Here is a 24,482-nt window from a genome sequence, read left to right as displayed (position 1 = left end):
TCAGAGGGAGTTGGAACATTAGTTTCTTACTTATATCCAAATTTGTTAGATGAAGTTTGAACATTAGTTTCTTACTTATATCCAAATTTGTTAGAGGGAGTTGGAATATTAGTTTCTTACTTATATCCAACTTTGTCAGAGGAAGTTGGAACATTAGTTTCTTACTTATATCCAAATTTGTTAGAGGGAGTTGAAACATTAGTTTCTTACTTATATCCAAATTTGTTAAAGGGAGTTGAAACTTTAGATCTTACTTATATCCAAATTTGTTAGAGGGAGTTGGAACATTAGTTTCTTACTTATATCCAAATTTGTTAAAAGCATATTGCCAAATCAGCAATATAGGATTAACTTGGCAATATACTCTCCAGATGAAAGATGATACAAACTTTACTCTGAAATACACAGCTTACTCTTAATCATTATAGTATTTCAACAGGAATTCAATTTGGCAGAAACTTATTTACCAATTTCAGTTGCTGGGGGGGGGGGTGTCCTAACACAGGACAAAAAGGGGGGGGGTCTAATTACATGTCCCCATTCAAATGCATTGATCGTAAAAAAAAGGGGGGGTTCCAACCCCCGGAACCTCTCCTCTGGATCCGAGCCTGTTCATTATTACCAGTTAGGTACTAATTTATGGTGATTTTGTTGGTTCAGATTAACAAAAATGTTAAAAGTTCTACAAAGTAAATATTTATCAAAGGCTTGTTTGCAAACTTTGACGAAACCACGAAATCAAGCATTAAGAAAGTATATTTTCCCCCCAAGTTTGGTCAACTTTACTGATACTATAAAAAAAGAATTAGGTCAACTATATTTAGATCATATAGAATGATTGTAAGTTGTACCTTTCTGTCTGGCAAGGTTCATCTGATCTTGACCTCATTTTCATGGTTCATTGGCCAATGTCAATTTTTACTGGTAAAGTCTTTTTCCTAGATTTATTTTACCTTGATTTCATTATCATGGATCATTGATAATTAAGAATGTTAACTTGTGATACTGAGGTACCTTAGATTTAACTTTAGAATCAAATTTATCATGATAAGTAAAGCAGGAGAAGTTTTTTTTTAAATAGACAAGTTGATAACTCCATTACATCTTTGTTGGATAAATTTCCGTTATCGGCAATCATGCCATATTTCCTGATTTTTACAACAACTTTCTTTTCTTTTGAATAGTCAAACTTGCAACAATATAATGCTAGAGTAATGGGTATGATTTCTACATCTGAGTTATCAACATAAGCCGTATTTTATCATTTATTTATCAATTTTAAATATTAATCATACAGTCTGCATAAGATCACACATTTTAAAACTAAAATGGCAAAATGTATCATTTTATCAACCGTAGAATCTAACCTTTGGATTGGACTATTATAATGATAAATAGCTATACAGATCTAAGCGATTCGCGTCACTAACCACATTTAGAACTGACTATACTGTAAACACTGCTGAGAGGCAAATTACTTTTACTTATGTACAATAACTGCTGAATTTAAATTGAAGATGTACGATTTTTTTTCACGAGGGCAAATATAATATATTATTTATATATATTGAATTGTCATTTTTTGGCCACAGGACACTAATATAAATATGTACATATTTTCTTTTCTTCTCAGGACTCGCATTTGCAAGATATTAAGAAATTCATAAATCTATTCTAGCGTTTCAAATCAATATGTACATTTTGCCTTTACTTGAAAACTTCGTTCTGTCCTTTACTCTGGTATTTCATATGTCAGTTGTAAAAAAAAAAATTGTGTGTGTGTGGGGGGGGGGGGGGGTTAAAATCGAAGGTATCATTCTGGCGTACATAGGCTTTGCTGCTGGGTTAGGAATCATTTGTTTTGCTTTTTCAATTACCGATTTGGTCCTATGGTTTTCCAACATTGGGTTCGAGCACCACAGACGAAAGCAAATCGGTATCTTGTAATATCTGCCGATGGCCTTAGTACATAGAAAAAACATGTTCTGTTATCTTTGCTGAAGCTTTTTTATAATTTGTGATTGCTGTGCTTTAGTTTCATGTTGCTTTTAGCTTAGTGCTGATGCAAATGTATAATATATAGTATTTAAATTAGTGGCAGCCTAAATGTGCATGAAATGTATGTTCTATATCTTTTATGCTTTAATATTAGTAATGTGTATGATTATTATGTAATATATGTATTTATCGGTCATAAAAGCTCAGAGAGCTTATGTGTATTTGTTATGTAACATGCCGACTATAAATAAAGCTTCAAATTGAATTAATCTATTTGATCAGATTACAGTAACCTTGTCAAGCACAACCATGTTTGATATAAAACATAACAATCACTGCCGTAGATTTGGTTTAGCTTTAGCAAAATTTTTAATTGTTCCATACTCAGTTTACTAAATAAATGATGCGCATCTATAGGTATTTGGAAGACTGTCGGAGGATCTATAAACAAGGGTTTGTGTAGGTTTTATACTTTAACACAGTGAGATCTATCGGGCTAAATTTGCTGTGAACTGTGTCTTATTGAAACATTTTTTGGCCAAATTTTGTTGAACGAAAAAATATATATCATACAAAGTTCGACAGTCTTTCTACGGGCATTCGCATACTGAGACTTCTTTAGTTTTCATATAAAACTGCAATTTTACAAATAAAAAAACTAAAAACATCAGTCTGAATCAAACTTGTAAATTAAGGGCGATTAACATAATTAATAGAGCTAATTTGAGGAATCAGTGTGTGAATGGTATGCCAAAGATGGGACTAACCACTTTTAACCAAGTTTAGATTTGATGCCATCATGTTCTGATAAGTTGGGTACATACTATATATGACAAATGTCTAAATTTAAATTGCTCACATTGTGTTCAATTTGTCATGCTACTTGCACACCTATATCGCCTGAGGGTTTAAAGATAGATATTATCGTACCTGTATACTTGAAGAAAGAACGGGTTAACTTTTGTGTACAGGTGGAAGTATTTACCCGAAAAAAGAATCAAAATGAAGTTGATTTTTTTCGTTGGATTAGTTATTCTACTAGACATAGGTAGGCTTAGTTTTACAAGATTTACTGAACTCAAATATAGAATTGTTTTATTTTGTTATTTGCTAGATCTAAGAAAAATGTACTGGGTGTTAAAGTAGAAATATTAATTTATGACGCTTAGTATAATTTAGTAAGGGTCAGAAATCTGTAAAATAACAGATAATGTTAAAACGTAAATCAAATGCGTGAAGGACGTGAGCACCTACAATTGATAAAAAGGTTAAAAAAACCACTGCGACAACATAGTTTTAGTCAATCCTATGCAGGTCTATAGGAAATATAAAAGAGAAAAACTAAAATATCTTTATTCAATACCTTGGTGATGAATCAACAAGGCTTGTTTCTTGTGTGTCTTAATTGTTGATATTTAGGCTGGGACTATTAGACAAATTATCAGTATAATAGTCCCAGATTCAGGTTGGCTGTTTCCATGTGACTCAAAATATATAGGATTGTTCGATTTTCATTTACTATGTACACCTGGGAGCAAAGTCCAAAGTTAGAAAAGGGGATTTACAACACATTATGTAATTGTTTGTTCTAACAGTTAATGATTCGGAGCGATTAGGTGAGGTGTTTGATGGATGTGTGCTCCAGACCTCAAGATTACCACAAAAAGATAAATTTAGTCAAAAGTATAAAAGGAACATGAAAAGATTATAAAAAATAAAGCATATATGTGTATTCAATCAGTCTATGAAACATAATGTAGAGTAAAAACAAGGTTATTGCATTCATTAACAGTACAACATTTCATAATGTTATGAAAGTATAGTAAGTCTTAGGTTATATCTAGGTATATTGACTAAATGAATATTAGGAATGAATGAAAGAATAAGGGAATACATGTTATATAGTATACTAGACAAGAGAACGTTTAAATCCGCATTTCAATTCATGAGTGTTGAAAAAATTATGATCTATCGAAAATAAGAAAAACATTTAAACCGATCATTTTTACCCATTTTTACATATATAAAGTAAAACATAATTCAACATAATTCATGGATTCATGTGATTTGATGTAAGATCATGTAACATATTTTTGTTTACTTTAAAATCCCACCAGACACTATTTGTAACGGTTGATTTAAATTCTTTGAAATTAGTTTAATACATTTTCGGTCAACAGCCCTTGACGTAAATTAAATCAGCAAAAGGCAATTCGCGTTAAAAGTAATATGTATATAAAGTATATACCAATTTTGAAATAAGATACCACTTTTTAATTAGTTTCATGCCAAATTACACTGACTGTCATAAACTGAACTGACATATGTAGATTTAAAGATCCGTTCATAGATTTGAATTATTTAACCTTGTATATTTCAGGGAAAATTGCTAATATAAAATTATAAGATATTGAACAAATATAGTAGATATTGTGTTTGGGGGAGTATTTCTGAAAAATACCTATCGAGAAAACGCCAATTTTCAGAAACGCAAGACATTTCTGCCCTTACCCAACAACCCCTTATTTTGCAATAGTAGTTGGCAGTGATCTTTGTCCTTATTCGCAAGTGACCCTCTTTGCAAAACCTACATATTGTATTTTTTGATTTTTTTTCCTAAAGATTATTATGCACGAAATATTTGCAACTAAAATTAAAGCAAAAACCACCAATCAGTCACTTTATAATCATGCAACAATTGTCATTGGATGTTTCACCAAATCTCTCTAATCTATATCAGGCAATGCCTGCCTAATACATGTTATATATTTTTATTTCGCAACAAACCAAATTACATTGTTATAGACATAGTTAAACACACAAAATATATTACATAATGTATATATATGCACAGACATTAAAAAATTATACAAAAGCACGACGCAGGCAAATATCATAAATCACAGTATACAGATTAAACTAAATGTTATCAAGTGCATAAGTTACTCAGGAAAGCCTACATGCATATTGGTTTGTCTCATAAATTCAAACAAAGGGTTAAGATCAGAAAGATTTTAACTATTTAACAGTTCATTACATTTCAGTGAATTTGGTTGATTTGCATTTCTTCTTAATTTCTGTTTACGTCATTATTAAAAAAAATCCTTTATAAATAAAACCAAAACCTATGATGAAACTTTACACATGTGATAAGTTACCGCTGTCAGAAACTCTAGACATGGGATAAGTGTCGTGGTTAATTTTACCGTTTTCAGAAACTCTGGACTAAAGATAAGTGTTGTGGTTAATTTTACCGTTGTCAGAAACTTTGGACATGTGATAAATATTGTGGTTTATTTTGCCGTTGTCAGAAACTTTGGACATAAGATAAGTTTCATGGTCAAATTTGCCGTTGTCAGAAACTCTGGACTAAAGATAAGTGTTGTGGTTAATTTTACCGTTGTCAGAAATTCTGGACAAGGGATTAGTGTTGTGGTTAATTTTACCGTTGTCAGAAACTCTGGACATGATATAAGTGCAGTTGTTAATTTTACCGTCGTCAGAAACTCTAGACATGGGATAAGTGTTGTGGTTAATTTTACCATTGTCAAATTCTTGACATGGGATAAGTGTTGTGGTTAATTTTACCATTGTCAAATTCTTGACATGGGATTAGTGTTGTGGTAATTTTACCGTTGTTAGAAAGTCTGGACATGGGATAAGTGTTGTGGTTAATTTTACCGTTGTCAGAAACTCTGGACATGATATAAGTGCAGTTGTTAATTTTACCGTCGTCAGAAACTCTAGACATGGGATAAGTGTTGTGGTTAATTTTACCATTGTCAAATTCTTGACATGGGATAAGTGTTGTGGTTAATTTTACCGTTTTCTGAAACTCTGGACTAAAGATAAGTGTTGTGGTTAATTTTATCGTTGTCAGAAACTCTGAACATGGGATAACTTTTGTGCTTAATTTTGCCATTGCCAGAAACTCTGGACATGTGATTAGTGTTGTGGTTAGTTTTACCGTTGTCAGAAACTCTGGATATGGGATAAGTTTTGTGATTAATTTTGCCGTTTTTAGAAATTCTGGTCATGGGATAAGTGATGTGGTTTAATTTTGCCGTTGTCAGAAACTCTAGACATGGGATAACTGTTGTGGTTAATTTTACAGTTGTCAGAAGGTCTGGACAAGGAACAGGGATGAGTGTTGTGGTTATTTTTACCATTGTCAGAAACTCTGGACATGGATCAGGAATAAGTGTTTTGGTTAATTTTACAGTTGTCAGAAAGTCTGGACAGGGGATAAGTATTGTTGTTCATTTTACCGTTGTCAGAGAGTCTAGAAATGGGATTGGTGTTGTGGTTTATTTAACCGTTTTCAGAAAGTCTGGACATGAGATAAGTGTTGTGGTTAATTTAACCGTGTCAGAAACTCTGGACATGGACCAGGGATAAGTGTTGTGGTTAATTTTACCATTGTCAGAAACTCTGGACAAGGAACAGGTCTGAGTGTTGTGGTTACTTTTACCATTGGCAGAAACTTTGGACATGGACCAGGGATAAGTGTTGTGGGTAATTTTACCGTTGTCAGAAACTCTAGACGTGGGATAAGTATTTTGGTTGACTTTCTCGTTATCAAATTGTTTCTGACATCTTAGTGATGTATATACTAGTACCATGATTGCATTGAGCGTAATTCAGCGTACAAATATCAGAAAAACAATCGTACACAATTACATTGCTAATTTAATAAAGTGGATACCACAGCTTGCATGCTTTTTCTTATATTGGACTTATTGAAGTACAGTAAATATTAAATACTTATCTTTTTCAGCTACTTGTCTAAAACCAGACCATGAAAATCATTCAAAACGAAAGAGCTTTGGTCCAAATAAAAAGATAGTAACACACGAAGATAAAGAAAATGTTCATGGTAAGCACAGTCCACGTTCACCATTGGGACATGTACAGAGAAAGTTTAAGGAGTACGCACATAAGTGGGAAAGGTTCAGTAGTCCCAATACACAATGGCACCAAGTAAAAACGAAGAAAGAAGAACAAAAGAAAAATCATGTTGATGATGGAAAGAAAGAAGAGAAACGACATCCTGAACATCTTGTCAACTTAAAACACAAAACTATCCGTGATAAAATTCAAAAAAAGAAAAATAGATCGTCCGAAAAAAGAAACTCACCAAGAAATCACATGGCGGACAGGTTTTCTAGACGCCATTCAATGAAAAGTTATATGGATACACATAAAAGGTTTGAAGGGAGACGTCTACACAAATTCATACAGAGATACAGGAATCAACGAAGAGGACATATGAAGCCTTTTGATCTCAACGGATTGGACAAGAAGGATCACGAACGAAAAGGGAATAAAGGAGATCACTTGAAAATAGACAGAGGTCTAGGAAGGCCCGGACACGGACCAAAGCCTTTCGGTAGAGGAAACAAACAACATCTTAGTCATGAAAGTTCGTTTTGCAAGAAAAGAGAGACCAGAAAATGCCCGGAGTATAAAAAAGAGATTTGCGGTAATGATGGAAAAACATATCAAAACAGATGTTTGTTGATGGAAGAAATGTGCAAGTAAGTAAAGCTACAAAAAGTTATATTTTTTAATTCAAATTGTTTTCGTTTGAACCCTGTTTTATATCTTAGGACTGGAAACGGAATAGGAATAGGTAAAACAGAAAAGCTTCGGTGGTACAACTACTATCATATTTAAATATTTGTGAGATAAACCATTAATTGCTAGACGTTAACATGCGTCACAAAGAGTGTTTCCCACATCAAGCCAACCCACCACACGTTAATGTATCAAATGTGTTATTAAAACAAATAGCTGCTTTTACATAAAAGTTTATTCCAAAGAAAACGTGGTTGTTATTACAAGTTAGTTATTCCAAAAGGATCGTTCGTCACAAATTTTAAATTGTTCTCGTTCTGATAATTCAATGTTATCTGTCTACCTCAAGGTCTATGTCGCCTCATAATTTGATAGCTTTATATTTATATGGAAGATACCAGAGACATTCAAAACTAATCAGTCGGAAAAATAACTTACAACGCTATGGCAAAAAGCGAAAACACGAACAAGTCCATAAAACACTGAAAATAAATCCGTAAAGATTCATCAACACATCACACTCAAAAACCGAGAGGAACTCATGGACTCCAGGAAAATACGCTATCCAGGCTCCACATGTTGGACCCGGCATGCTGCTCGTTCAAGTTTTATTCCGGTGATAAGTTTGATTCGATGACGACACAATCCTATATCCGATATATGAAGTACTTCCTTCACGCATGGAAGTAAACACAAACACCGTCATACCGCATGAAACCAGAAATCAAATTTATTTACATTCAATAACATTTTGGAAAAATTGAATATTGCCTCAGAAATTGTAAAAGAGGGGCGAAATATACCAGAGGGACATTCAAACTCATAAATCACGTGCCTTACTTGGTCTGATTTTGAAGGTCACGGGTCTAATAAATCTGTCCAAAGAGTAACTGTTGTAACAAAACTAAGTCTTGTTTTCCTCGTCTATACTGATGAAAACAAATGAAAAGACAACTGCAAATTAGTTTATCGAGAAAAAAGAGAGAATATGACAGTTAATTCAATTTTCTTTTGTTTTATCGTGACACAATTTCGTGCATAATTGAAAATAGCTATTTCACTGCATTTAAAAACATGGCGACGTTATAACTATAATTTTCGTTGGTATTTATTATAATATATTACACAATTTTCATTCCAGGAGGAACAGCAAGATTGATATCCACATGTCGAAAAGAGGAGCTTGTGTAGAAAAGATCATAGACTGATTTATTCGTATATAATTTTATAGACTTTTTCATATTTTAGTCTGTTGATAATTCTAAATCATTGTCATTGAAAGATGTTCAAATACTGAATTTGTAATTGAATGGTTTTTTTGCTTTCGTAATTTTAGCTTTCATAACTTCATTTACGCTTTAAGAATGTTTTTTTAATGAAAAAAAAAGAAACCCACACAAGTTTTTAACCGGACTACATTTGGTGTGATTGGAAATACTATCTTATTTTGATTCAACGACAATATTTTTAGAAAGGAACCGTAAATGTCGCCATAATTTATCACAACTTTTTTTTTTAAAATGGTTCGTTTTATATTAATTTGTTCTATACTATATGAAGCTTGTACGTACGCTATCATGCAATATTCGACATTTTAAAATGAGATATAATATTACAATGTATATTATTACTATGCATAATTATTGTCATTTATAAACTTTACTTTTAATAAAGAATTTGTATTTTGTTACTGTGTTAATTTAAACAGGAAGACATGTGAAGTACGTACGCGTAATAATCTCATGGTCTATTTTATTTTATGTCTGTATGTGGCATTTGTCGTTTTTTTTTAATTTATTGCACGTCAGTGTTTTTGTTGATTCGTTGTTTCCCTCTTTTAGTTGATGTGTTTCCCTCGATTTTAGTTTGTAACCCGGATTTGTTTGCTCTCAATCGATTTATGACTTTTGAACAGCGGTATACTACTGTTGCCTTTACTTATACTTTTATGAATCGGAACGTTTTTCTTTTGTTTCACATTCTACGGTAGTCGCAATATCGAGACATATAGATAACAATCCTATAAATTAGGGACGAAAGATACCAGGTTGCAGTCGTGTAATTGATTGCTCCATAGGCTTACATGCAAAACAGCTGATCTTCAATTTTTTTTTATTCAAAAATGCTACATAGAAAAAATATTTAATCTACATATCATGCATTTAGTAATGTTATACTATGATTTCAGGCAAAAAAAAAAGGCACCTTGCCACGAAGAATAATAAGTTAATCAACCTCAATGTCAAAACTTCCTTTTTCTACTTTCTGTTTGCTGTTTTCATCCGACTGCACCTCTTCTAGTAAACATGAGATCCTTCCACCTTCCTGTTTTAATTTCTGAAAAAAAGATGACATATTTTTGTTACATTTAAATAGTACTTTCGATTCATCACAAAGTTTTAATTAAACAGTTTATAGGCTAGGCAGTGCAGAAAAAAATTCAGAAAAATTGGGACTATTTTATTACCCTCCATGTTTTGACATGCGGTGCATGCACCGGAAATTGAAAATGTAATACAAGACTGGTACCTACCAGAGGGACAGTCAAACTAATAAATAGAAAATGAACTGACAACGCCATGGCTAAAATTGAAAAGACACAAACAATAGTACACATGACACCACCTGGAAAACTAAAGAATTAGTAACACGAACCAAACCCAAAACTAGGGATGATCTCAGGTGCCCCGGAAGGATAAGCAGATCCTGCTCCACATGTGGCACCCTTCGTGTTGCACATGTTATAACAAATCCGATAAATAGTGTTATTTGGTAGGTCACATTCATGAAAGGGAAGGGAATGTAGTAACGACGTAAGGAACATATCCGATATCATTAGTGAAACGGTTATTCCATAACGGTCAACCAACTCGTGATGGCGTCCGTAAAATTTACGAAGGGACGATTTCAACTGCATCATTTGGAACTCTTGGTTTTATAGCTTTCTTGTGAGCAGCAACTCTCTATAAAAAAAAAACATGATACTACAATATTCTATGTATACAATATACAATATGCTTTATTTTAAAAACACTCCGTCACATTGACATGTGAAACAAGAGGTAAATTACAAAATATATGCAAGCACGGACATATTGTATCAACTGGAAGATATATACCCCGCATGGAGGTGCTGCTGGACTTTTGCTACTTAGAAATGGAAAGGTCACAATTGGAAAGCTGAAATCATCTCTTTTGTCGTAAAGTTTTGTTTTCAACCGACCCTCATTGTCAATTTCTAGATGTAATTCAAGATATGAGGCTGACTTAACTATCTGTTGTATCCTTTATCTCTAGTTCGATGGGATAGTTTCGTTCAACATTGTCACCAAATGTTGAACTATTTAGTGAAAGAACATCATCTATATAGCGGAAAATAGGGTTAAATATTGCTAACTTCTTATCTTTCTTCCAGAGAAGTTCCTGTATGAAGTTATCCTCATATCAAGAGTAAAAAGTCGACAAGAAAATGGACACAACTGGTACCCATTCAAATGCCGACAGTCTGTTTAAAAACACGTCCTCTGAACGTAACAAATACGTTGTCAATCAAGAAATCAAGCATCTTGATAATGTCAGTTTCAGAGAATTTTTTGTTTATAAGTTTAAATCAGAGTGGTCCTTTACAAAGAAGGATATGACCCTCCCTAAGACAAGATACTTGTATCTACGTTGGCCATTCTTTTTTATGAAACAAAGCAATACCAACTCTTTCAATTTGTCTTTTAGTTTGGAATGTGGAATACTTGTGTAAAGTGTAGAAAAGTCAAATGTTTTACTACTATTGCAAGATGAAAGATGGTTAGATTGTATGTACTCTAAAAGATCTTTGGATTTTTTTAGTATCCACATCTGATTCACACCACCTCTAGAATAGGCAGTTTCACAATAACTCTGAAGCCTGGTTTTGATTGCTGATAAAATAGATGTTAATAATTTAGAAAGAAGTTTCGTGGAGCACTTTGAAGACCCAGCAAGATACCGTTGTTTGTAAGGACACTTGTGTAGTTTAGGTATCCAATACGTTCAGTGATGGAAGATCAAGTTCTTCATCTTTGGTTGAAATTCCAGAGAAACATAGAACAGACCTATGGTTATCCAGGATTTACTCGTTGGTAAGTGTCGTGAGGGTATATGTTGACTTTTCAGGTGAATTGTCAATACCTAATTCGTTGATCAAGCAGGTACTGTAATGAGTTTTACACACACAAAACGATGTTGTTTGGGGCTTTATCTGCGGGTACAACAACATATTTGTCATGGAGGTAGGGCAAGTGTTTTGCAACATTGGATCTTTTGAAAGATTGACATAGTATGGGCATTGATAGATCCATTCAGTTTCTTCATCGACATCACCACCTTAATCCATTCGGAAAGAGTGTGTATGTCTTCCATCTCTCGCTTAGCCCATTGCCTTCCATAATCCTCGACTGAATCCATCAAAACTTTAAAGTTGTATTTCCAATTGATGGATTTAGGCTCACGATATTTCGGACCTGTCGATACTGCATTTCGCAGGGAAGTGTTATTGACAATTTTGAGCTTAAGATATTGTATCAAACGTTATATTTTAGAATAAAGAAGAACTGACAGCTTCATACTTTGTATACAGATGCCTTAATTTATGAAGTTTACGACTGTCATATGTTTATTGTCTTTGACCTTATTTTCTTTGTTCAGCGACAACTTGAAAAATAGTTTTAGTATTTTTGTTATACGAATTTCTCATCATGAGTAATACGCTACTGTATTTAGTATATGGGTTCCTTGCATAATCTACATGTTCGCCTGAGGGGTTTCACCTCACCTCGAAGTTATTTCATGGATCAATTTTAAAAGTACATGATTAGGTCCGTTCCTGAGATACTGTTAGCAGTAGGCAAAATACTAGTATTTGGTGTATATAATGATTGTAAGGTGTACATATCTGTCTGACATGGTTCATCTTACTTCGACCTCATTTTCATGGTTCATTGAACAATGTTAAGTTTTTCTGGTTTAGTCTTTTTGTCAGTTCTATAAGCCATACGATAGATTCTTTTTTGTGACTGGGAACATGTCTGTCTGGTATTGTTCATCTAACCTTGATCCAATTTTCATTGTTTTGGTCAATATTAAAAGTGTTTATGGTTTGGTCTGAATGTTGTATACTTCTCAATTATTTGGTGTATGTAATGATTGTGTACATGTATACCTGGTAGGGTTCATCTGACATTGATTTCACTTTCATGGACTATGGATAATCTTAGTTGATGTGATAGTTGTAGTAAATCTTAATCTTCAAGACTATCAACATTAATCAAATTATGTATGAAGAATGGAGGCAAGACCTTTCAGCGTGTTCTCTCTTTTTTCCTTCTAGTTATCTTAAGTTTGACTTGTAATACTCTCGATTTGAGAGTAAATACAATTGAGAATGGAAGTGTGGAATCTTTCAAAGAGACATCAATCTTTTTTTCTACAAGCGTCTGCATTCTACTTCTGATAAAAGTTCACTTTTCAAAATTTCAATATTTTGAAAAAAATAAGGATGTTCTTATCCCAGGAAAAGATTACCTTAGTCGTATTTGGCATAATCTTTTAAAATTTTGAGTCATCAATGCTCTTCAACTTTGTGCTTGTTTGGCTTTACAACTATTTTGATCTGAGCGTCACTGATGAGTCTAATGTAGACGAAACGCGCGTCTGGCGTATTAAATTTTAATCTTGGTACCTTTGATAACTATTTACACCACTGGGTCAATGTCACTGCTGGTGGAGTTTCGTCCCGAGGGTATCATAAGCCCAGTAATCAGCACTTCGGTGTTGACATGAATATCAATTATATGTCATTTTTCTAAATTTCCTGTTTACAAAACTTTGATTTTTCAAAAAATAAGGATTTTCTTAACCCCAGGAATAAATTACCTTAGCAGTATTTATACAACCTTTTGATATTTTTTGTCCTCAATGCTCTTCAACTTTGTACCTGTTTGGCTTTATAACTATTTTGATCTGAGCGTCACTGATGAGTCTAATGTAGACGAAACGCGCGTCTGGCGTATTAAAAATAATATCCTGGTAACTTTGATAACTATTTACACCACTGGGTCAATGTCAATGCTTGTGGAGTTTCGTCCCCGAGGGTATCATAAGCCCAGTAGTCAGCACTTCATTGTTGACATGAATATCAATTATATGGTCATTTTTATAAATTTTTTGATTGCAAAAGGATTTGCTTAACCCCAGGAATAAATTACCTTAGCAGTATTTATACAACCTGTTGGAACTTTGGGTCTTCAATTCTCTTCAACTTTGTACCTGTTTGGCTTTATAAATATTTTGATCTCAGCGTTACTGATGAGTCTAATGTAGACGAAACGCGCGTCTGGCGTATTAAATCATAATCCTGGTACCTTTGATAATTCTTCAAGTAAAATGTATGTTTCAGTATAGCTCGTTTAGGGCGTAGCTTCTACTGAGCACGATAAAATCATATTTTGCTCTAACTTTGGTTGTCATACTGTTATGTTGATATAAGGAAGACCAAAGAAGCAGCTGTGTAGACAATGGTATCAGAAGTCAAAATTGAGAGTTCAATGTTTAAAATAAGTGAGAACTAAGATCACTTGGAGAGAGTCTTACACGGACATGCTACCAGTCATATCTTTAGAACGATTTAGATTAATTCAAAATCAAAACAATGGTTTTACATTAAAACTCAATCATTGAAAACGGTCAAATGGAAAACAAATGAATTGGATTTTTCAGGTCGATATCAGTTTTACTTCGCCAAAACCACTTTATTTATTCGATATAATCTTCAATAACGTTTGTTTTAATAATTAGGACACTTTCATTTCTATTTTAAAAGCATACGAGCATTTGTTATTGAAATTCAACTGTTTATGTTTGAAATGCTGCATAATGTCATCTGTTGAGATGAAGACAGATAAAATATCAAAATTAAAGAAGAATATTTGAGTTTAGGCTTGAAAATACTATTACACGGTAAATGAGGAAATATCAAAAAGATGATTTTTAAATATTTTCTGTTTTTGTAATTAGCATTTTTCAGTTTTGCAGTAACCAATTAGTTTTATATTGTGTACCCTTATAGCATTCTATGGTCAAATATTTAAGTTTTGGAAATGAAAATAACACTCTTGGGACTCTGGTTTTTCATTAGCATTTGTTTTAGTTTTGTGATATGTAAAGGAGGGGATTTGTAGCCATGGTAAACATGTAGATTGAAAATACACACAAGACAGAATTTCCAATATTTGATATTTTAACCCTCGATATCTATATATTTTCATGGATGAAATACAATTAAAAATTTTATCTGAGTTTTAATTGAAAATATCTTCTTATTTCTAGTTTCTAATAGATCAATGATGCGCTTAAAAATGGGTTTAAAATAGATATTAAAACAGAACGGTTTATTTTTGTATAATAAGATTAAAATTTTAATATCCTCTAAAACCCAATTACCTTTATAAACCATATATAGTTGCAACATATGGATGATAATATATGCAAATCTTAAAGACAGAATACCAGGATTCATGTTAAAAGCATGTTTAAAGAGTCAATACAGGTATGTCACAGAACCATTCAGGGGTGATTCACGGTAAAAAAATTAAAGAAAGTAATTATTTTCTATCGTGTTTCTAAAAGTGACACAGGAAATGCGTTAAGATACTGGTATTGACTAGGTTCACAAGAAATCCATGGTCATCAGGGTCTTGTTATAAGTTTCCTTAAAGTTACACTTAATTCGCATGATTGCAGTTTGAGGAAATATTACCTCCATCTAACACTTTTGTAATGCATTCTTTAATATGGTTTTAAAGAGATAAAAGCGTTATAAAGGAAATACCTTTCTAAATGGTTAATGAAATTTGAATAACAAAATCCTATACATGAATTGGTTGTGCTTGAACTACACCATCAGTTTTTTTTTTATTGCAAGGTGTTTAACAGTTTGAAAATAAAGGCAACCGTAGTATACCGCTGTTCAAAATTCATTAATCAATTGAGAGCAAACAAATCCGGGTTACACATTAAAACCGAGGGAAGCACAACAACTATATGAGGAAAACAAATGAACAACAGGAGCAGTGAAGTGCAACAAAACAAACCCCAACACATATAGAACGGAACTATTTGATAACAACTGCAATATTCCTGACTAGATACAGGACATGTTAAGAAATAAAAATGGTGGGTTTAACCTGGTTTTATGGCTAGCTAATCCTCTCTCTTATATGACAATGTTAAAAATGACAACACTATGTGTCATACAAGTGAGAGGTCTAGATAGCTTTAAAACCAGGTTTAATCCAGATTTTTCGGTATAAAAAAATGCATGAATCAAGCCAGGAATAAGACAAGTAGTTCATTCGTTTCTTGTTTCTGAGCTTTTGATTTTGCCAATTGACAAGGGACTTTCCGTTTAGAATTTTCCTCGGATTTCGGTATGTTTGTTGTGTTTTGTTTTATATGCCTTTTATAATAAGGTATATAGGATATTTCCCCCGTGATACAAGTGCATGTGATTTAAAAACTATTTTAAATGTACGACTTCTAATGATATGTCTGCAAACAGTCCAAATCAGATTGAAAAAGAGTAATTTACATTTCATTTCATTGAATTGTTATAGTCTAAAGAATATTTTATTTATGTCGCCTGTTTGAGGTTCATAGTCATTTTAATGAATCTTTTAATTGAATGACTTCAAAAGTACCAGGTTTTACAGTAATATACAACACACTGATTTGAATACAGGAAGCTGACTGGAAACGACGAACGTCATATTTATTGAATTGTATCTAGCTGACGAAGATTGACAAAATCTTTATGTTACCAGATATGAGTAGGAACACGATAAACAGTGCGAGAAGACAGTTGTTGTTTTATTATGTAAAAAAAGGTTATTTTTATTCAGCCATGCTGAATCTATTTGATCAACCTGGATTATGAATTGTCATACCATGAGACTAATTGTGCGTCTTTATGACGTGCAGAAACTTACACATACACCGTTTTAATCACCTAAGACCAAGTTATTTGCCTTTAAATTAAAAAAGGATTGGTAGAAAAACTACTTTAATTTGGATTTACACCTACACTATTATATTAACTAAATTACAATTTATGAATTAATGTAAAAAAAAAGTAATAAGAAGTTGACAAGTATAAAAGTATTTTGGCAGTCTATTATGCATGTATAAGTCTTTGGATAAATTGGGTACAATATATGTACTGATGTCAAAGTTGATCCTTACACTTTCTTGATATGTTATCATTCCTTTCGTTTTTCTCAGCAAGCAAATAAAATAATCATAAATTTTGTATATACGCCAGACGCGCGTGTCCTCTTCAAAAGACTCATCAGTGATGCTCGAATCCAAAAAAGTTTAAAAGGCCAAATAAAGTACGAAGTTGAAGAGCATTGATCAAGAGTTCTGATGCAATACAGTATGATAGACTGCTGTCATTATTAACACACAATTTTAAATCAAAGGTGGGAATATGCGTTGAAATCATCTCAACCTTAATGCCAATCTTGATTGCTTACAGTCAATATCTCTTTTATTACATAATTCAAAAGACTTTTTATTATACAGCACAATTTTTAATCTCAACACACAATTAATTATCTCAATAGAATACATGCAATCACTTCAAATATACGCCACATAAAATAATTCTGTAAATTCTATTTTAAAAGATTAAAAACATGTTTTTTGATAAAAAAAAAAAAAAAAAGAAAAAAGAAAGAAAAAAAAGGCATAACTCTGACTTGGAAACTTTCTGAAATCTAATTGAGTTATTTATTATTCATTATGTTGTTATTTAGCAGTATATATAGGAATACAGGGAACTTTCTTCAATGAAGTATGAGCACCAAATTGAAAAGAACATTCGTTATTTAACTTTTGTTGTTGAAGATAATACATAAATGAAACGTTAACAAAATGACATATACCATACCTTTCTCTGAAGATTTCTATTTCCAGTCATGTCAAAGTTATCTAAATGAAAAACAAACTAAATATCAGTTGCCCATCTTAAATTGAAATATCAAAAGCATTTGAATCATTATTTTTTTTTTATATTGGGCAATAACATACATTTTTAATAATATTATAAAAATGAAATCGAACTGTTCATACTCCAAAATCGATAAATAATAATAAGATGAAAAAAATGAATACCTATGTTTAAACTAAGAAGTACTCATAAAGCAACCACTTACAATTAAATTTGTTAAATCAATAAAAAAACAAAAGATCTTTCTAAATTTAATGCAAGAGCGATATATGATTTATTTTGTGTTACCATGATACTTAAAATTATGATTTATAAATTATGCACTCTTCCAGTCTTTAGTGATTTACATTTCTTTCATTGTCAGACGTAGCTTAGAGATGGGTTTTTTTTTCTGCGAATTTCAAAAGCTTATATGGGTCATTTTAAAAAAGAAAATAACACTGGTAATATTTTAAAGAAATAATTATTAAACTGATGGCATTCTACATTTTTAATCTATGTGTTGTCTGTTTTTTAAAACTTATTATTAAGGATTGGCTGTTGGTTTCTTCTCTGTTAAAATAGTTTCATTTCAAACACAATTTCAAAAGACTATGTCCAAAATCACTTATCCAAAGTTGTGGTGGTTGTCAAAATGTCTTAAATAAAGAAAAAACTGTTGAAAATAAGATTTATAAAGTTGGACTTACTAAACCTAAAAATTACTGGATCACAGAGGAGACAAAGCTTCGTGCACAGCTGATAAAAATAAAAACAACATTTTTATAAAATTCATGCGTCCGAAGCGCTTGCTGAATTTTCCTTCATCAGGAATGCTCAAAGCCGAATATATGAAAGCCAAGAATGTATAAGAACCGGAACAATTGAGGAGCTGTTCCGGTGTTCAAAAAGGACCTAGATTTATAGCCAAATTCAACTGAAGTCAAATTTGCCTGAATGAGTTCAGTTGAAGATTGTTGAAACATTAGTTTTGAAATAATTTCTAGTTTTTGTAAATTCAGTATGTTGCGTAAATTGATGCTACGAATTAAAAATCGCGAAATACTAAATGGTTCTAACCGTATAGATCGAATTTGGGGATTTATTAAGAATAGATATGTTAAAAAGAAAATCAGATTTATAAATCGTGAATTTAACACAAGAGCAAGATAAATTGGACAGACTATTTAACACTGAACGACTAAACCAAGTTAAAACAAAATCAAATGAGTTTTCCTTCAAGACTCAGAGATTGTAAAGTACCAACTGTGAACTGAGAAAGAAACATACTTCACATTCATATCAACAAAATTTGTTCCATATGCACTTAAATCAGTCAATGCTATCTTTCATTACTTTTGTTATAAAATGATATAAAAATGTACAGTCAATATGTTTGTAAAATGTTTTGAGCATTCTTTTATGTCTCATAGTGTTAATCCATAAACATATATCGTCGATACTTTGTAGTTTCCCTTGTTTAGATTGCATTTTGTATGCGGAGTTTAAGTTACGCTTTTAGACATTTCGTTTTACGCCCTTTGCATATAATATGTAAAGTAAAATATCGTACTTCATCCTTCTTATACCAATTTCATTAGCAGTGTCCAATATCTGATTTATAAATGTCATTGTCATTATATTAGATATAGTTTTCTAAATTTGAAATAACCTTATGCCCGGATAATATAGAAATTGTCTGCTTTCCCAATATATCGAAGAACGCGTTCTGTGACGTTACTACAGAAAAGACGTCATAACACATATTGATAATTATCATCAAAGCACAAAATTAAAGTTTTGATTTAAAAAAAAAACCAATTATACACTTCGATCAATTATAATAAATTAACCCCAAAAGACACAAACTAATTTACATAAATTTCATTATAATGTTAATGATAATAATAGTACCCTTTTATGGCACGATTATAGATTTAATTATATGAAAGATCTTAATTCTTATTGAATATCTAAGCATTAAGAATATGACCAACTTTTTCACTAGCAGGTAAGAAAAATCCCTCCTTTAAAGCTTTGAAAAATAATGGTTTCATCAGTTACCTAATGCTGAAAATACCATTGTAACACCTAAAATAGTTATCAAGGGTACCAGGATAATAATTTAGTACGCTAGACCCGCGTTTCGTCTACATTAGACTCATCAGTGACGCACATATCGAAATAGTTATAAAGCCAAACAAGTACATAGTTGAAGAGATTTCAGGATCCAAAATTACAAAAAGTTGTGCCAAATACGGCTAAGGTAATCTATGCCTTGGATAAGAACATCCTTAGTTTTTCGAAAAATTCAAACTTTTGTAAACGGGAAATTTATAAAAACGACCACATTATTGATATTCATTTCAACAGCAAAGTGTTGACTACTAGGCTGGTGATACCCTCAGAGACGAAACATTCACCAGCAGTGGCATCGACCCAGTAGTGTAAATAGTTAATCAAAGGTACCATGGTTATAATTTAGTACGCCAGGCGCGAGTTTCGTTTACATAACACTCATCAGTGACGGCCATATCAACATATTTATGAAGCATTTTAATAAATATCCTATATTGTATTCTTTTATATATCCTTTGTTTATCAGACTAAAGAAGATAATGTACCATAAAGAACCATTTCGTCCAGCAAATTCACATATTTGATAAATTATCAAAGATTTTCATGTGGAAAAATTTAATCACATAGATATATAGGATAAAATCTGAACATTTTAGAACTTTCAGTTGTGGTTTTACTTTGACCATGCTGAGATTGACATCTTTATTTGATAGGTTTTAATACTTGTTATTACCTTCAATCAATACAATTAATTAAAAGAAGTACACACATATATGTATGTTCTTCATAACACGTCTTTGTTGATTTGGTCTTATAAGAATGTTTATCTGACGACTTATATGTAGAGGAAATGCACGTCTGACATAAAAAAAAAACAAAGGCCTGGTATCTCTGATAATGTTTTTAATATAAAAAAATAAAAATTTATAATTTATTTTGTCATTAGTCAGAAGGTCGAATAACCTAGAGTTAATGATGGAAATATGCTCTTGTTTCTTGGGATTATATAAAAAGATGATTAATTTTTATATCAGACTCTGAGAACAAAGAACTCCTTAATAATTTTCTTTTTTATTTTGAAGAATCAAAAATAGCATTAAATCAATACATAAAAAAACTCCATAGCAAGCTAGAACGAGCATTGCGTCGTCAAGAACCCATCACCATCGCTCGAATAAAAAGATATTAAAAGTCAGTCGCTCATGTAGTCTACAATCGACTCACTATGATTGCTTGAGTAAAGATAGTAAAAGGTCAAACAATGTGCGATGTTGAGGTGCATCTGAGGGACAACGAATCAAAAAGTATAAACTATCTTAATAATTAACAGCAAAAATATTTAATCAAAAGTCTAATTCGAAATAACTTGTCTAAAAGTTAAATGTTATGAAGTTTCATTATTTAACCAATTAGAAAATGAAACATGCAATGGTGCATAAAAATGAATTAAATACTTATGGACTTTTTAAGGATAATATGAGCTTCAAAATTGACAACACTAATGATTTTACCAAATGAAAAATTAGTGCTTATATGATTTTGCAACTTGGAAAGGGGAGACACAACAATATACCCTCATACCAAATATTTTGTAAGTTATGTTACTATAAAATAAAATTTTCTATTTCAAAGTAATTTTTATGATAATTGTTTCGAATAAATACGAAGATGACAATTTGAACTGGTAAATATGTACATTATGACTTATATCTTATATCAACTGTATAAATCATGACATTCTGATTTCCTAGTAATGATATTTTTAATAGGATTAGTTAAATTAATGCATTATAATTCTCACTAAAACTTTGAACCGTATTTCTATTCAATCCTGATTATATGTCTTCAAAAAGTCTCATTCAGAATGAAACACCTTATTATGATAATAGAAATGTATGCTTGAGTTTAATTTTAAATATTATTTTATTCGTTAGACAAAATCCGATGAGAATAACAAGTATAACATCAAAACAAAATACATGAATTTGGGATAGAAAAGTACCGTGACACGTCTTATAGTAGTGTGAATTCACACTCAAATATGAGAGAAAACAAACGACACAACGTGTAACACAAACAGAAACGAACTATAATATAACAAGGGTCATATTCCTGACTTGGTACATGACATTTTTAAAGAAAAAAATGGTGGGTTGAACCTAGTTTTGTGGCATGCCAAACCTCGCACTGTAATAGCAATGTTAAATATAACATTAAAATGACAACATAACATTACAGGACTTTAATATAAACAAATAGGAGAAACTACATAATGCTCAAAATAACATTGTACATGCTTCATCGCCTATAGATCTATCTGCGTAAAACCTGAACAATACCTGATTAGTTATCTGACCACCTGCATTCCAGATGACATAATGAAAAACGAAAATACTCTGATTAAAATATTATAAGTCAAATTATCTACCTGTCGACATGTTATGATTTGATATAAAAATATTTGATGCATAAAAACCAAAAAGCCTTAACACATCAGCCGAAACCATTACGATATGCATGTTCACAAAATGTGTTTGAGGCATTCACTTTATCATGCTCGCTTGAAACAATGATTAAAGAGAGGGGAAAATTTAACAGTACAAAAACAAAAAGGGCCACTTAAACTATAAGCCAAAATTCTGTAAAAAAAGATTCAATAAGTAAAATAATGTTATAAGGAAGCAGCGTTTAATATAATTGAAAGGTAATCTTGAAATCAAATCAGGAAATAGTTGTATTGACTTAGTAAATCATGGGGCATTCGCGACAGTAAAACTAAATTTTTAGTAGCTAAACACAAAATTTTTACTTGACAGCACCACGAGTTCTTTTACCGTTACGGAATATCCAATTCACAGATGACAACGGATTTGTCACAATTGTACAAAAATAAAATAACGTCCTCTTTTTCTCGATTGTAACCCACCGATTAAGACTTGGACGTATTACCAAGTTTGTGCTATCACGAGCAACACGACGGATGCCGCAAATGAAGCAGGATCTGCAAACTCCTCACGAACAAATAAGAACGTTTCGCCCATCTTTATGGGGGTTCGTGTTGCTCAGTGTTTATGTGTTTGGTAGACTTTTGTTTGACCTACAGTCGTTTTTGTCATGACATTATCTTTTCTTTGTCGACTTTTGTCTTTGACCATTTCTTTAGTATATACAGCCTATCATATTTCCCCTTATATCTGATGAAGGCCAACAAACAAGTAAGTAGTTATGACTATACTTTGCTTACTTTGATAAGAAAGGGAACTAATTATACGTCATACTACTATCAACTAATGTAATTGTTTTATATACATAACAATATGCCATTATTACAAGTTCAAAAGATAAACGAAAACAACGTATACCACGAGTTTTATTCCAATATTTATTGTGCATTTTTAACGCTTTTTGAAGATATACAAAGTACACATATATACAACGGAGTGCTAAAAAAAAACTTTTTCTTTCAACAGAATAAATGTTAAAAGGGTGCCATCGATTGTAGATTGAAAGCATGGTTAATTGCAGAATTTCAAACTAAATCATATTGAATAAGGCCATATATGTAGATATGCTATAATGACGTTAAACGTTTAGGAATCGTTATGTATGAACAGCGATCATCGTTTCTTTCCGACTAATCTATTTTTCACATTGACTTTATACCTCTTTTATGTAGACATTATAGAAGTTAGGAATACTCTTCGATATTTTTTGTGTTAGTTCACAAGTACTTTTGTTAACATTACATATCAGTAAAACTGATTGTCTTGGTTAACCTTCATCAGAACCTAAATCATTACTGAATAATAGCAGCCGAAATTGTATAAAGAATATCGTACATACACGTCATAAAAATAACCATAATAAATAAGCCAAATAAACAGAAGAAATCTTTTTTGAATGGGTTTCTAAGACACCGATGACATTTTTTAAAGTGTAAAAAAAGAAAAATCACAAAAATACTGAACTGGTTCAAACACACAAAACGAATTGATAAAAACTAGCTAAACCTCTCACTGGTATGATAGTCGCATCATATTCCATCGAAAACGATATCGATGTGTGGACAAAACAAACAGACATAATTGGTTTTCCCGTATGAATGGTTTTACACTAGTAATTTTGGGGCCCTTTATAGCTTGTTGTTCGGTGTGAGCCAAGGCTCCGTGTTGAAGGCCGTACTTTAACCTATAATGGTTTAATTTTTAAATTGTTATTTGGATGGAGAGTTGTCTCATTGGCACTCACACCACATCTTCCTATATCTATAATTGGTAAAAATGTCAAAAAGGGGTACAGCAGTCAAAATTGTGTTATAATCGTAATGATCATAAACCAAACAAATAAATAACAAAGAAGCACAAAAAGACATACAGACAAAGCACATGAGCAAAAATGAAAGACAAGAATACAAAAATTTACCATAGCACAATACAATGATGGGATATATAAGTGCAGAGCCGCGTCATGTGTATCAAAGAAATATAAAAAGGCATAAAGACAGAGTCTGGTCAAATTGATATCACCAAAAACAGACTGAACAGTGAAATAAATATTCATAAATACAAGAGTACTTTAAACTTTATTATGATGATATACAACGTCAGTACCGAGAATCTATAATTCACGACCATCGTGTATTATTTGTGAAGTGGTACCTTCCGATGAAATTTTATATAAAAAAAAGGACGCGACTTATTTGACATACCCTTGGTTCATCAAGTTTCTGCTCAGACACTGGTGACGTTTTACAAAGTCAGAGTAGGAGATGTAAGCTAATGAATACCGAAGTTGGGAATTGTATAACCCT

The 24,482-nt window shown here is 31.9% G+C and overlaps 1 protein-coding gene across 1 annotated transcript; it reads left to right on the top strand.

The window, feature by feature from the left end:
• Positions 1 to 2,847: 2,847 nt before the first annotated feature.
• Positions 2,848 to 9,262, top strand: LOC134722051 (uncharacterized). The gene is made up of 3 exons (XM_063585485.1): positions 2,848 to 3,046; positions 6,776 to 7,535; positions 8,717 to 9,262. The coding sequence occupies exons 1-3, from the start codon at positions 3,001 to 3,003 to the stop codon at positions 8,781 to 8,783; spliced, it is 873 nt and encodes a 290-aa protein (XP_063441555.1). The 5' UTR covers positions 2,848 to 3,000; the 3' UTR covers positions 8,784 to 9,262.
• The last annotated feature ends 15,220 nt before the right edge of the window (positions 9,263 to 24,482 follow it).

This window comes from Mytilus trossulus, chromosome 6 (genome assembly GCF_036588685.1).
Source record: "Mytilus trossulus isolate FHL-02 chromosome 6, PNRI_Mtr1.1.1.hap1, whole genome shotgun sequence".
In the NCBI taxonomy this organism is placed as follows: domain Eukaryota; kingdom Metazoa; phylum Mollusca; class Bivalvia; order Mytilida; family Mytilidae; genus Mytilus; species Mytilus trossulus.
Note: the sequence above shows the minus strand (reverse complement) of the source record. Positions and strands in the feature narration are given on the sequence as shown.